At 57.6% G+C, this 12,752-nt stretch overlaps 1 protein-coding gene across 1 annotated transcript in view; it reads left to right on the forward strand.

Moving 5' to 3' along the window:
• Nucleotides 1-12,192, forward strand: part of Cd6 (CD6 molecule) — a 37,404-nt gene extending 25,212 nt beyond the window's left edge. The window contains exons 2-14 of the mRNA XM_015478029.2: nt 912-980; nt 1,885-2,191; nt 2,339-2,361; nt 2,798-3,109; nt 3,615-3,917; nt 5,083-5,148; nt 6,863-7,003; nt 7,380-7,478; nt 8,478-8,600; nt 9,954-10,025; nt 10,251-10,505; nt 10,780-10,887; nt 11,279-12,192. Of these exons, the coding sequence (XP_015333515.1) occupies nt 912-980; nt 1,885-2,191; nt 2,339-2,361; nt 2,798-3,109; nt 3,615-3,917; nt 5,083-5,148; nt 6,863-7,003; nt 7,380-7,478; nt 8,478-8,600; nt 9,954-10,025; nt 10,251-10,505; nt 10,780-10,887; nt 11,279-11,343 (1,943 nt within the window). The 3' untranslated portion in view covers nt 11,344-12,192. The remainder of the gene's footprint in view (nt 1-911; nt 981-1,884; nt 2,192-2,338; nt 2,362-2,797; nt 3,110-3,614; nt 3,918-5,082; nt 5,149-6,862; nt 7,004-7,379; nt 7,479-8,477; nt 8,601-9,953; nt 10,026-10,250; nt 10,506-10,779; nt 10,888-11,278) is intronic.
• Nucleotides 12,193-12,752: the final 560 nt, after the last annotated feature.

Genomic DNA, 12,752 nt, shown 5'->3' on the forward strand with positions numbered 1-12,752 from the left:
AAAAGGAGCACTTACGAAAGGTCCTGTGGTAGCCAGCAGCCAGGATCAGCTGAGCTCTTATTTCCCAGGGCCCAAGAAGATAAGACCAGAATGGTTAGGAGACCCAGGAGATGGCAGAGGAAAGGTAACCACCTTGGGAGGAGTTGTGACCTTCAGATAAGGGACAGCCTGCTCAAGGGACCAGAGTAAGGGGAATAGAAGCCACAACTTCACTCGCCTCCCTTCCTCCCTACTCTGTTGGGGCTCTCCATTGGTTGAGCCCAACAGGAGCCCAAAGGCCCAGGAAGATGCTGAGGTCAGCCTCCTGGGGCAGAATGGATCCTGGCTCTGGAGGTAGGAGAGGACTCTATGTGGCCTCTATCATTTGGGCCTCCCTTTCTGAATCTGTAAAATGGGACTGCTATTACCTCCCTTGCTTCTTTGTCAAGGTCAGTTTCTCAGCATCTAAAAGCACCCTGGGGTCTGTGGTTCCCAGGCCAGCATGTGCCTAAAGTCTGGTATGCAATTCTCAAATTCTCCAAACAAGAATGTTTTTCCTAAATCACTCCCATTTCCCAGCTTCTGCCGTCGGCCAGTATTTTCCAGATGGTCTCACAGTAGCCTCATGATACTTTCCTAAGTGTCACTGTCAACAAACCAGGACTGGCAAGATAGGTGAAACCACCCATCCACAGTCACACAGCCAGCAGATGGGTCTGGCCTCAAAGGCCACACCGTTCCTCCCTGCTCTACTCCCTGCCCCCCCGCCTCCTGCCCCCCACATTTTTTAGTTGGTGCCAAGGACCACATTCTGTCCAGAGACCTCATATAGACAGACTCCAGAAAGTGCCACCCCCACCCCTACCCGCCATCGGGTATCTCTGCCCCCTGCTTGAGCTCACACACCCACCACGGCTGCTGGTTCATTGCAGGTCTGCCGTCTCCAGGCCCTGCAGGCCAGCTCAATACCAGCAGTGCACAAAGCAAGACTTTGGAGGCAGGTGAGCAAACAATCTTGGGGGTCTGGGGAGGAGTCCGTGATCAGCTTGTTGAGACCAAGCAGGTGGATTCTTGGGGTAATGAAAAAGGCAAGCAGACTTTTAGGTGAAGATCCCTGACTTCCAACAACACCACTCCTTCCTGGCCCAAGGGCTGGAGTCCACCATTAGACCCACTGTGAGATCTAAGGACAGTCACCACTAAGTGGCAGGCACGGGCAAGGCATGCTTTTAGCACCTTTAGGGGATTTTTTGTTTCGAAAATAAGCTAAAATCACTCGTGGTTGGGGTGCTGGGGTGCCCCCAGATTAGCCTTGCATTTACTTAGCACGTGTTTATTAAGGGCACACTGTGTGTGGAGCACACTGGGGTACAATCCTGGGCAAAAATGGGCAGGTGGTTCCCAAAGGAAGGGCTTTGGAGTGGGAGGACCAACTTTCACTGCAGCAGTCTATCTTCCATGTGTGACCAACTCCGTGTCAGTCCTGGGGCCAACTTCAAGACAGTACCTTCAGAGTAGCTGAGGGGTCCCCTGGGAGGGGACACAAGGCCCCCACTGGGCCAGGGCCCCTGAACCTGAAGTTTGCCCTTCTTTGACAAAGGGTGTCCCTAGAGACAGTGGCAAAGGAGAAATGTTTGTAGGACTGGGTGTCTGGTTCTCTGTCACCTCAGGCCTAACCCTCCTAACCTCCAGAATCGCACTAGAGCCATCCTCCAGACTCTAAAGAAAACCAGAGAGAAGGTCAGGCTTGGAAGGGACTTGGGAGTGACCTAGCCCGGCCCCATTTTGCAGACTGGGAGGCTGAAGCCAAGAGCCCTGGAGGAGGGGTGTTGGCCAAGGTCACTCTGGGTTAGTGTCACTGCAGCTGAATTGAAAGAGGTCCCGTCTTGCATCTGACACTTCCAGGGGAGCCGCTGGGGGTCCGCCTGGTGAACGGGAGCAGCCGCTGCAACGGGACAGTGGAGGTCCTGCTCGGGAAGTCCTGGCAGCCCGTGTGCGGGGCGCTGTGGGACAGCAGCGCCTCCGAAGCTGTGTGTCGGGCCCTGGGCTGCGGCGCGGCGGGGACAGCTGCCCCGCGGGTCCTTCCGACTATGGAGGTGTCTCCTGGGTCACCCACGGGGAACACCAGCCGGGCCCCGAACGTCACGCAGGCCCTAGCGCCAGCAGTCCTGTGCAGCGGCGCTGAGTGGCGGNCTGGAGTCTCACCTGGACGGCCCAATAGCTCTTCAGAGGACTCCCTGCCTGCAGTCCCCCTTCCTGCTCCAAACCAGATGACCGACTCTCACCCGGGGTGAGTCCCACCCTAATGTCACCTCCTCCTTGCATTGTTTGGGTCCCATCTCCCCTCCTGGACTGTGAGCAGGGCCCAGCTCACCTGTGCAGGTGCGTGTGCCCACTCACACCCTCGGGCCCCACTCCTCGCGCTCTCAGTCACCACCCATCGCTCCAAACACTGGACCCAGGCCTTGCTCTGGAACCCTGTGGGGAGAACCGCAGAGAGCCAAATCCGAGCAAACCCCTCCCTTGCTAGTCCTGGAAGTCACCACTTGGTCCCCCTAGGGGTGTTGCTCTCTTTACTGGGCCACCTCACACCCCTTCTTTCTAAAGACAGGATCCCTTAGCGCTGCGGCTCCCCTGCCCCAGATCCCTGGCCCAGACCCCTGGCCTGCAGCTCTGCCCACGGGTGGGCAGCCCAGAGTGGATTCCCAGTCCTGCCCTCCGGGTTGCAGCCCCTCTCCCCAGGCCCACGCCCCGCCCACACCCTCCGGCCCCTCCCTTCCTGACCCCGCCCCCTCCGCCCCAAACCTCCCACCCTCAGAGACCCGCGATTTGCGGTTGGTGGATGGAGGTAGCACCTGCGCTGGCCGCGTGGAGATGCTGGAGCACGGCAAATGGGGGACAGTGTGCGACGACACATGGGACCTGAAGGATGCCCAAGTGGTGTGCCAGCAACTTAAATGTGGCTGGGCAGTCCAGGCCCTGCCAGGATTGCACTTCACCCCTGGCAAAGGGCCCATCCACCGAGACCAGGTGAACTGCTCAGGAACTGAGGCCTACCTGTGGGACTGCCCCGGGCTGCCAGGAGACCAGTACTGTGGCCACAAGGAAGACGCCGGCGCCGTGTGCTCAGGTCAGTGGGTCCTCAGTGGGCACATCACAGAAGGGAGTTACCCATAACACCTCGGCCTAGTGCCCAGGTTAGTGCGGGAGAGCTGGGCCCTGCTCACAGTCCAGGAGGGGAGATGGGACCCAAACAATGCAAGGAGGAGGTGACATTAGGGTGGGACTCACCCCGGGTGAGAGTCGGTCATCTGGTTTGGAGCAGGAAGGGGGACTGCAGGCAGGGAGTCCTCTGAAGAGCTATTGGGCCGTCCAGGTGAGACTCCAGGTTCTGGTCCGGCCAGTGCTGCTTATTCACATGCACGAGAATGGGGGACACACTTTTGGCAGCCAGGATCTAAAGTGCAGCATCAGGGGTCAGCCAGATGCGGGGCAGGTGAGGGGGACCGTCGACACAGGAGGGAGAAGACCCAGATCTGGAGGCTGGTGGGCTGCGTTCTTCTCTGCATCTGGGACCTGGAGTTTCAACCTCGAGGATCTGGACCTGACTCTGCCCCCTCCCCCTCCTCCCACAGAGCACCAGTCCTGGCGCCTGACGGGGGGCATCGACCCCTGTGAAGGGCAGGTGGAGGTGTACTTCCGAGGGGTCTGGAGCACCGTGTGTGACAGTGAGTGGTACTCCTCAGAGGCTGAGGTGCTGTGCCGGGCCCTGGGCTGTGGAACCACAGTGGAGCAACCCAAGGGACTGCCCCACTCCCTGTCAGGCAGGATGTACTACTCATGTGAAGGAAAGGAGGCCACCCTCTCTGACTGCTCCTGGCGGTTCAACAACTCCAACCTCTGCAGTCAGTCAATGGCAGCCAGGGTCCTCTGCTCAGGTATCCTCCCCCTGCGCACCCCATTCCACCACCAGATGGGCTAGGAGTGCCACCTGAATCTCTGTCCCTAAGGGCTTGCAGCCCAAGGGCCACAGCTTAGACTGGATCATCAGGGACCATTCCCTTACTATGCTCAAGCAGACATTGATAGTTAATCAGGACTTTCTTTACTGCAGGTGCCCAGCTCAGTCTCAGAATCATGAATCAAATGTGTATGAAGGCATTATTGCATGCTAAGCAGTGGTCTCCACTGAATCAAGTTGGCTCGGGAAATGAAGCCAATTTGCCATCCCAGAGCTGGTGATCATGGGAAAAGTCACCTTAGGAGACACCAGTAATAATAGCTGCAAGAGCATCTGGGCATTGCCCAGCACTCAGGAGCTCATTTTGGTCTAGCCTCATACCCAATCTATGAGGTGATATTGATCATGAGTCACAGTATCATCATCTTACGTACCATAAAGTAAAACATTTGTTTTTTTATTTATATGAAATCAACTGTTGACATGCTGTCAAAAGGTAATAAGGCCATCTTCCAATTTCAAAGGTGTAAGTATGAAAAGTGAGATTGACACCTGAAGAAACAGGGTGTTGGTACCCTGTGGAGCTCAGACACTTGATCACGGTGTGATTCTGGCTCTGCCGTGTATCGGCCAGGAAGCTTTGAACAGTCCCTTAATCTCTGTGGCTTCAGTTTCCTGAATACGTGGGCGCTGCTAGGCCTTCCATGTGGTAGCTGGGAAATCAGATCATGTCCGTCAAGGGGCCTTGTAATCTCCGCTCCTATGTGGGCAGAGCTGCTCCATGGCAGTGCAGATTATGGTAATGAGGCGAACACACAAGCGTCCCATCCCCTGAAGCCCACAACTGACTAAAGACTGAATGGAAGAGGGATTTGTGGTCTGCAGCAGATTGTACAGAAAGAAGGGATGATTCTTCCGTCAGCCCCTATTCTGACCAAAGCACCTTCCCAGGGTGTAATTCATGATCCTCCTATTGCTGGGGGTGGGGGGGAGGCAAGTTTCCTTAGCCATGTGTCCCCGATGGGAACACATCCTGTTCCAGGTCACTTGTCTATCTAGTTCAGATTCTAACACAGGACCTGGCACACAGTAGGTGCTCAGTAAATGTGTTGAGTGAATGAATGAGTGGTGCTTTCTGGCAGGTTCTCGAAGATTGCAGAATATCTCTACTCCTGAAATCCCTGCTAGTGTTCAGCCAGCCACCATGGGTGAGTGCTGCTTCTCTTGGAAGCTCAGTTGCCTCTATGATGTGTGCGGCGTGCGTGTGCGTGCATGAGCCTGGTGGTGGACTGGTGGTTTGTCCCCCCACCCCCACCCCCACACAATGCACTTGCCTTTCTGGGCACTGTGCTCCCCTCCCTGCCAACTAGACCACAGTTCACAGGAGTCTCCTCCCCCGACCGCTGTGACCTCCTGCTGGGCTGGAGACCCCGGGGTCCTGTAGTCCTGATGCCCTCTAGTGGGGGCACTCCTGGAGCAGCCAGGTGGTAGGCTGCTGAAGGTACCAGCCAGGGAGTGGGTCAGGTTCCAGGCACTGCACCCAGTGGCCCGTCACCCTTATTTCCAGGCCTGTACTCCTCCTGGCAGCTCAATGGGAGCGGTCTCATAACCCTTGCACGAAGGAAGGAAGAAGCGAGGCTCAGAGGCTGAGTGACAGCCAGCGGTGTTGCCCGGGACTGGCACCCGCAGTTCTAATGCCAGACCCAGGCTTGGTCTGTGTGCCAGCTGGGTGTAGCTTGGGGGGTATCAGAGCAGACTCCTGGGGTTCAAATCCCAGCTGTGCCTCTTGCTAGCTGTGTGACATGGAGCAATTCTTAACCTCTCTGCCTCAGATCCCTGAGTACAGGGGGTGATAATCACAGTTCCCCTCCCCTAACGCTGAATTGATTCTTACCGAGCGCTAGCACAGGGCCTGCACGGGGGGAGCACTGCCAGCCGTTCTTATGATCATCTAGTGCAGGCAGACAGCCCCTGGCAGCCCTGGGCTACCCCAGAGTACCTTCCCCTCCCGCCTGGGTCCCCCTCGCCATCTCAGACACCCCAGACAGGGCTCATGGAGAGAGCAGAGGGGCAGAGTCCTGCTGGAGGCCCTGGTGGTGGGCGAGGGGCACAGGAGGGAGTGAGATGCTGGGAACTGCACAGGCTGCAGGGGGCACCTGCGGATCCCCAGCACTCCTGAGGTCGGGGGGCGGGGGGCACGCCTCCTCTAAAGAGCAGAGAGAGCAGCCCCCCAGGTCCATGCCCCCAGGACAGCCCTGACCCTGATCCATCAGCTCATTTCCCTGAAGCCCCCACTGCCACACAGCAGACCGACAGGGAAGGAGAAGTGAGGGCAGGTGAATCCCAGGCACAGAAGGGAGATCCAGCTTTCCTGGTGGTTTGGTCACGGCCAGGGGCGGCTCAGTCACCTCTCCGGGAAGTCAGCCTTGGTTGCCCCCACAAAGAATAAGGTGGTCCTTGTAGGGTCTCATGTCCCCAAGTTCTCTGTCCTTACCTCCATCACAGCACACGTCTCACTATGTGGGACTGGATCTCCTGTTGATCTCCCTCTAGAGAGCCCTAAGGAGATCTAGACAGCCTCCCGAGGCTTTTAACACTGGTGTCTTAACTGCCATCCCCTGGATTCAATGCCTGGTATGCAGTGGGTGCTCAATAATTAATTGTCTATTGAGCAAAGACTAAGGACCAAAGTCTCGCAGAGAGTGTCACCAGAGGAAAGTTTTGGGCAATAAATTCATTTAGTCAATTATTCATTAATATGCATGTATTGAGCAACTACTGTATACCAGGCACTTAAAGGGAGGAGAAAGTTAGGTGGAAAGGGAGGTGGCTCTGCTGTGGGGAAAACGGAGAGGCAGGCAGAAGGGTGGAGAGTCGCCTGGGCCGCTCCTTTCTCGCTCTGAATGGAGCCCTTATTTCTAGGGTCGTCTGCGACAGTGAAGGTGGAGGACTGGGGTTCCCGGGAGCTGACGCTCCTCATCCCCTGCATCCTCCTGGCAGTTCTCCTCCTTGTCTCCCTTATCTGCATGGCTGTCGTCCTCTTGAGAGTTAAAGGAAAATACGGTAGGTGGCTCGCAGCAGGGCACAGCAGGCCTCAAGTGTGGCCCTCCCAGGGGCACAGGAGCCTCCGAGGGACCCCAGCAGGAGTGGCATGATCCAGCAATGGCCACCCAGACCCGCCCCTGGGGAGCTCCTCCTGGTGATGGGAAGGATTTTCCCAGCATGCCTAGAGGAAGCGGCAGACCAGATGGGTGTGTGTGTGTGTGTGTGTGTGTGCACGTGTGTGCGGGTGTGTGCGTGCCTGTGAACAGGTATGTGTGTGCCTCTGTACTGGTGTGTGCAGGGAGCACGAGGAGGAGGTGTCTCATTGAGACCAGAACCTGGAAGTCTGAGAGAGGGCAAAAAATGACGTGTAGACTCTCTGCCCGCCCTCCCTCAGCCCTCCCTGTTCCAGCGAACCAGCAGCACCTTCCCACCACCATCCCAGCAGGGAGCAATAGCTATCAAGCGGTCCCCATCACCATCCCCAAAGAAGAAGGTAGGCTGTCACCCACCTGGTGGGGCGGGGGGACAGAAAGGGTCGACTTTCTGGTAGGTCGGTACCACCCAGGTCTAAGCAGGGCCTGGCTGGGGAGGAGACCTGGGCAGGTCAAGTCCCTCTCTGCTTGGAGGACAGATGACATGCCAGTCCAGTCCTCCTGGGACTCTGGGCTTTCCAGTTCTGGATAAACGTGGGCCATGGACACTTGGGATCGTGGTTCTCAGAGGGAACCTCTGCTTTACTAATTAGCTCGTCCCTTTGTGATACTGGCACCTCCTGCACTATCCTGCCCCAGCAGCTGCCCTGAAGAGCCCCATCTAGATTCTCCGGGGACATGATTTTATTTCATATTTTCTGACTAAAGACGATCGGATCAGTTGTCTCGATTAATTGGATCAATTACCTCTTGAAAGGTTTGCACAGGAGTTTGAGTTGAATCATTTGCATTCTGAGCAGATCCGATCACCTTAATTTGGGAAGCGTTCAATGCCATGGAAAGCAATAGAAAACTCAGCCAAATATTAGGAAGATGATTTGCACGCAGTATCCATGTATTTGAGAGGAGGCTATAATAGAGCATGGCACACGCTGAGCCAGGGAGCCTCACGGAATAGCACCACCTATAATTTAGAACCAGGTCGCCTGCTTCCCTGGGCAGGGGGAGAACCTCTCTGTGCCTCAGTTTCTTCAGCTATAAAATGGGGATGGTAATATCCCTATTTTGCTGAGTTACTATGAAGGTTAAATGAGCTCATGTTTGTACATGTTAAATATGTTAAAATAGTGCCTGGCACATGGTATTAGCTAAATTAATAAAAGCCGTTTAGTTCTCCATATTTGACATGGAGGAGGACCTTGGCTATCAGGGTGGAGGGTCCTGTACAAAATGGACCACCTGGTGCTCTTCCTGCCACCCATGCTCTGGGCACCTCCATGTCCTCCTGCCCATGGCATTGCCTGTCCTCCACCCCGGGCCCTGCTCTGTTCTCTCCCCAGTTCCCAAGCTGCCCATCCAAGTCCGGGTCCCGCCCCCCGAGGACTCGAACTCCAGCTCGGACTCGGACTATGAGCACTATGACTTCAGCTCCCAGCCTCCCGTGGCCCTGACCACCTTCTACAGTGAGTGCAGGGCCACCTGGCCGCCTCAGGGAGGAGCCCCAGCTGATCTGGGACCTTCAACAGGCGTGGCTGGGGCAGAACCGCCCTCATTACCACCACCACCACCACCACCACCACCACCCCGCCCCCGCTGTGACTGTCAGTGGCCCTACGCTCAGGTTTTCAATGCCTGTGACCCCGGAGGGACTTGAATCCCACCCCTGTCTCTGGCCCGAAGGGTCTCAACGCCACAACCAGGCCCTGGACATTCCCCTGAGGGCTGCGTCTGTATGAAGAGTGGGAGGTGCAGGCGGGGGACGCTGGGATGCCCCTCTGGCCTGCCTGACCCCCTCACCCTCTCAGCACCCACAGCAGGGCCAAGGTGGTGCTGGGGATGGGTGGACCAGAGGACCCCACAGGTCTTGAAGAGTCACGTGGAAGCTTGTTAGACATTCCCAGCCAGACTCGCTTCTGCTGTTGAGTTGCAATGAGAGTTTGTCTGTGTACGACAGAGACCCCCATAGGACAGGGCCCTGAGAAGTGGGCGGCTTTCTAGCTGCTCTGCAGTCCCTAAGATGTCACTCCTGTCCCCACTGTCCCCTTGGCCACATTCACATGGCAGCCTACATGAAAAGCAAGGTAGACTTCCAGGAGTCGCACCCTCTGTGCCCAGGCTGAGACTGCGGGCTGCAAGACAGGCAGGCACTGGCCACCACCCGGCCAGCATGTGTCCAGACACAGGCCAGAGGGAGAAGGCAGCCAGCCCCGCCCGCCTGCTGGCTTGGCCTCCAGGGAAGGGGTGGGAGGTGCCACATCTGGGAGCCCCAGGAACGAGTCCTCAGGACCCGGGACTCTGAGCTCAGGCTCGTAGGACACACGCAGAGTCCCCAACCCTGTGACACTGGGACTAAAGTCAGTGGTGCTGGATTCCAGGACTGGCTCCTGGTCCTGGGTGCTCAAGACCGAATCTCCGTCCGTCTGTCTGTCTCACTCTGAAACCTGAAGGTGCCCCAGGGTCTGTGACAGGATTCTAGCTCATAGGCTTCTGCTGGGGACAGGTTCCTCCCAGGGCCCCATCAGTCCGTTTCTGGAGCCACCAGGTCCCAGGGGGAAACCCAGGCTCGACTTTTCCCTAAGTGGTGGGAGGCGCAGGGCACTCGGGCCTCTGGCCAGAAGCCGCCTGTCTCGGGGCTGGCTCCGGCCCTGGACTGAGGTCAGATGTCGGCCTGGACCAGGGCAGGGGCTGGAGCCCTGCAGGAAAGGCCGACCCCTCTCTCCCTGTGCTGTCCCTCCAGAGAACCCCAGCCTCCTCCCAGGCCCCGAGACAGGGAGGTGAGCCTTACCCCTCCCCACTGCCACCTCTGCTTTTTACAGATTCCCAGAGGCACCGGGTCACGGAGGAGGAGGCCCAGCAGAGCAAGTTCCAGATGCCCCCTTTAGAGGAAGGTGAGTCTGGGTGGGAGTCGTGGTGAGGTGGTGGGTGGGACGCCAACCTGGCCTCAGCCTCAGCAGCTCAGCTCAGCTTGAGACACACCGGCAGCAACCTCCCTCCATGGAGGGGCCCTGACTTTAACCATTCCTATAGGCAGTAAGTTCTTTCTGGAGTCTCACTTAAGGCCCTCTTAGTATGTTGCTTCCTCTTTCCTCATCATTCTCTCTCTACCGACGCAGGGGCTGAGGAGCTGCATGTTTCCCACGTCCCAGCAGCCATCCCCGGACACCACATTGCAGACCGTCCGTCTCTGGTCCCCCAGTTTCACCCAAGGATCAACAGTGGGTCCAGCACATCTTCTGGGGAGGATTACTGCAACAGCCCCAGCACCAAGCCACCTCCGTGGAACCCCCAGGGGTTTTCTTCAGAGAGGAGCCCCTTCCAGGAGCAGCCCCCCAACTTGGAGCTTGCTGGGTCCCAGGCAACTTTTGCAGGTAGCTGTGTGTCCCCCTGTCTTGCATCCTGTAGCCAGCCTGGCTAGAGGAGGCATAGAGTTGGGAACCCTGAACCAGGCCAAGTTCAGGATTCCAGTTCCAGATCAGCAGCGATTTGCTGTGTTACCTTGGACAACTGTCCTTCCCACTCTGGGCCTTCATTTCCTCACTTGTCACAGTGGGGTCTTGGCACTCCGGAGGGCCTCCCAGCTCCAGAAGTTCAAGAGCTGGCTGTGTCCTGGCAGAGGGTCGTCACTGGTCCTGTGGATCCCAGCAGGGCCCTCGGCTGACGACAGCTCCAGCACCTCATCTGGCGGAGAGTGGTACCAGAACTTCCAGCCGCCACCTCAGCTCCCCTCGGTGGAACAGCTCGAGTGCCCAGGTGCTGGGCAGGGGGAGAGATCCTGGGAGAGGGGACGGAGAGTGACTGGGGAGTGAATGAGCTGGGCAGGGCGGGCTCTGGATTCACCGGATCCATCAGCCCAAGGGGGAAAGGGAGGAAGGCGGGGGAAAGAGAGGGGTGAGAAAGGGCAGATCCGCAGTGAATGAGAGGCTTGTTGAGTGAGCTCCTTTTGGGGCCGGGATTCAGGCAGAAGCAGCAGGTCGGCCCCTGGGGGGAGCCTGCCTGGACCCCAGCCTCAATAGACAGGCAAGGCTCTGCCCTCGGCCACACCTCGGCAGTGAGGGCGCGGTCCAGACCTGCTCACTCCGTCCTGTGGGGCAGCAGGGCAGTGACTGGGCCTCCTGCTGACTTGAGCCTCCTGGCCCCACAGGGACCCACAACCCCCAACGGGACTCCACCGACCAGGAAGACTATGATGACATCGGAGCTGCCTAGACTGGGTCCAGCCCGGCTCCAGGGAGGGCCCCTCTCGGCCCTCCTGCTCCCCTCTCCCTGCCTTCCATCAATCCCAGGGGTCAAGGCCTTCCCTGGGGAGGTGGAAGGGAACACCCCGGAACCCCGCAGTCTCCGTCCATCCAGCAGACTGCCCACACGGCCCCAAACAGTAGCTCCTGATGGGGGCGGCCCCGGAGGGTGGGCTCCCCCTCAGGGTGAACAAGCAGGGCTTGGGCCATCTCTCTGCAGCTGCTGGAGGGTGGTGCTGGGTGATCCTAAAGCCCCTGCCACCCTTGGGTGTCGGGGCATTGATTTCCTGAGCCTCAGGTAGCTCAGAGGTACTAAGACTGGCAGAAAGGGCTCATCCTGATGCCACCCAGAGAGGCCCTGACTGGGATGGCTGAGCACAGCACCTGAGAGGTGGGTGCCAGCCACACACACTGGCTGAGCCAGGCCCTCACTCGCTGTGGTCACTGCACTGTTCCGCCAGCTGTCAGCAAGCAGGATGACCATGCGTCCCACCTACGAGCCAGGGCCCCGGGGCCAGTCCTGCCTCTGAGACTACCACGGACCCAGACGGTTCTGCTGTGCCCATCCCTGGACAGCTGATCCTTATTCTGAGCTTCTTATGGTTTATGAGAACTTGGGGGCCCAGTCCCCATGGGGGAGGGGAACAGAGATGATTTTCAGGAAGGGCCCAGAGACTGCACCAAGCCCCGGGTGAACCAGAGAATATGCAGCGCCCCGCTGAGAGCCACACGTGTCCAGGCAGCCTGGAGAGGCTCAGCCAGGCCTTTGGCGTCCTGTGCTGATGATCCTGAGATTAAACTGAAATGCTGAATGAAACCAGGACGTGGAGTGAGGAGTCCTTTGCCGGAGTACGGCTGCAGCAGAATAATCAGGGGGGGGGTGACAAATAACTTGTGTACGTTGACACAGCAGGAGTGGGAGCCGTTTATTGCAGGACAGGAGCAGTATTTATACATTCCACACAGCTTATCTAATTAGCATAAACTAGATACATCAGTCAACCAATAAGGAATCTCCACACTTAATGGCTCGCTTTTGTTACTTCTCAAACCACTCCCTCTGGCATTTTGCCAGGCACCATCCAGACTTGTTTACAACTCTACATTCCCCTGGCAAAATGCCAGGTGTTATTTTGACTTGTTTACAGACTCTAACAGTCCTTGACCTTGGCCAGGCCCAACTATGTGCGTGGGAGCATGCGTGTGTGCGTGGGGTCACCGCAGATCAGGAGAGTCGAGCTGGGGCCTTTATCTAGAGAGTGTCCAGGGGACACCAGCGAGAGGCGGAGGAAGACAGAGGGAAGGACCGAGAAAGTGTTCTTGAACACGCTGATGTTGTGGGCAAGTACCCGGCTGAGTACCGGGTCTTAGGACTGTCCC

The sequence above is a fragment of the Marmota marmota genome, unplaced genomic scaffold, assembly GCF_001458135.2.
Source record: "Marmota marmota marmota unplaced genomic scaffold, marMar, whole genome shotgun sequence".
Lineage (NCBI taxonomy): Eukaryota > Metazoa > Chordata > Mammalia > Rodentia > Sciuridae > Marmota > Marmota marmota.